This window comes from Cyprinodon variegatus, unplaced genomic scaffold (assembly GCF_000732505.1).
Source record: "Cyprinodon variegatus isolate N-32 unplaced genomic scaffold, C_variegatus-1.0 Scaffold1057, whole genome shotgun sequence".
Classification (NCBI taxonomy): Eukaryota; Metazoa; Chordata; class Actinopteri; order Cyprinodontiformes; family Cyprinodontidae; genus Cyprinodon; species Cyprinodon variegatus.
Window position 1 is genome coordinate 241,511 of NW_015151510.1, and position 1,956 is coordinate 243,466.

The 1,956-nt window shown below is 45.0% G+C and overlaps 1 protein-coding gene across 1 annotated transcript in view; it reads right to left on the bottom strand.

Moving 5' to 3' along the window:
* LOC107101140 (glucocorticoid modulatory element-binding protein 1-like) overlaps positions 1-1,956 on the bottom strand; it is a 27,184-nt gene that overhangs the window by 15,656 nt on the left and 9,572 nt on the right. Inside the window, exons 3-4 of the mRNA XM_015399929.1 lie at positions 684-787; positions 435-583 (exon numbers count right to left, since the gene is read on the bottom strand). Coding sequence (XP_015255415.1) covers positions 435-583; positions 684-787 — 253 coding nt within the window. The remainder of the gene's footprint in view (positions 1-434; positions 584-683; positions 788-1,956) is intronic.

Sequence of the window (1,956 nt, forward strand, 5' to 3'; positions counted from 1 at the left end):
ACCTGCTGCCAGTGCTACCTGCTGCTAACCCTATCTGCTGCTAACCCTATCAGTGCTAATGCTACCTGCTGCCAGTGCTACCTGCTGCTAACCCTATCTGCTGCTAACCCTATCAGTGCTAATGCTACCTGCTGCCAGTGCTACCTGCTGCTTCCCCTACCTGCTGCTAACCCTATCTGCTGCTAACCCTATCAGTGCTAATGCTACCTGCTGCCAGTGCTACCTGCTGCTGACTCTTATCTGCTGCTAACTCTATTGAGTGCTAATGCTACCTGCTGCTGACTCTATCTGCTGCTAACTCTATCGAGTGCTAATGCTACCTGCTGCTGACTCTATCTGCTGCTAACTCTATCGAGTGCTAATGNTCAGCAGTAGGTAGCATTAGCAGTAGGTGCTTCCATGGCTCTGGGTTAGGCTTAGATGGGGCTCCTCACCCTGAGAGGACGTGGGCGTGGTGAGGCCGGTACTATCCGGAGGGAAGCGAGTGTTGTTGATCAGCAGGTCAAACTTGGTGCTGCGGCATGTGTTGGTACACAGGGTGCTGTGCTGATAGAAGTCTAGTTGACCTGAATCCATCATCTTCCTGCAGAGCAGAAACAGAACATTCTCTGCTCAGAGCCACAGCTGAGCGGGTCAGCAGCCTGAATCAATGAGGTCCAAACTGAAGGGACCAGAAGACTGACCTCAGCATGACTCCTCCCATCCTGATAGCTCTCTTCCAGTCCTTCAGAGTGGCCTTTCCAGATAGATGCACAAACTGCTTTGGGCTGATCAGCTGGTCTTCATACTGCAGGAGACAGTTAATGGACCCAGGTCAGCTTTAAACACAGAAACACATCAAATCAAGGCAGTAATGATCTGGTTAGAGGATTAAATGACTGATTATTGCTAATCAAACATGCAGTAATTAGTGACAGAAAGGAATCAATATAAGAAGAGAAACAGGAAATGTTCATCTAGATGAGTGCAAGTAGGTAGTAGTGAAAAAGAAGCTGATTAGTCAGTCACTTCATTTGGATGAGATTACACTGATTTCAGATAATAAAGTAAAAAATGTTGGTGTTATTTTTGATCAGGACCTGTCATTTAAATATTAATAATAATACAAATTAATTGTAATGCACTTTACATTTTTTTTTTTAAATCTCAAAGTGCTACAGGTAAAATCATCATAGAAGGGTAAAATGTAAAACTAAACATCGCTTTAAAACACTTATGAATAAACTCAATAGCATAATTGTAAAATGTTTGTAATCCCTTTTTTAAATAGTCTGTGGTTCCCTCAGATGATCAGGGGGGCGTTCCCGGTGCGAGGAGCGGCAGAGCAGAAGGCACCATGGTGCTTAGATCAGTCCTGGAGAAGAGGAGGTGGTGTGAGGGTTTGGAGCGTGTTGTAGTGAGGGGGGGGGGCAGTTCCATAGATGCCCTGGTGGGTGAGAACTGAGACCTTGTATTCAATCCTTGCAGAAACAGGAAGCCAGTGAATGGAGAGATGTGGTCGTACTTTCAGACTCTCATCAGGATCCTTGCAGCATCGTTCTGAATCAACTGTAGTTTCTGCAGACTCTTGTTCCCGATGAGGATGTGTTACAGTAGTTCAGCCTGGAGGAGACTAAGGCATGGAGCAGTTTTTCTGCATCAGCCAAGGTGAGAGTAGAACGCAGTTTAGAAATAATATTTAGATGATAAAATGAGATTTCCCAGAGGTGTTTGATGTGGAATTCAAAGGTTAGTTGTGGATGAAATCTTAGACTGAGATTGGTGACTGAGAGGGGAATCACCTGGCCAGCAATGGTTATACTGGTAATGGAGGATGACTGGACTTGGTGTGATGCGCCAACAAGGATTAAATCCCAGATCAAAGAGGTTTCTAGAATTTCCTTCTTTCATCTGAGGAATATTGCTAAAATGAGCAATCTCCTGTCCAGGGGTGATGCTGAGAAACTAGTCCATGCA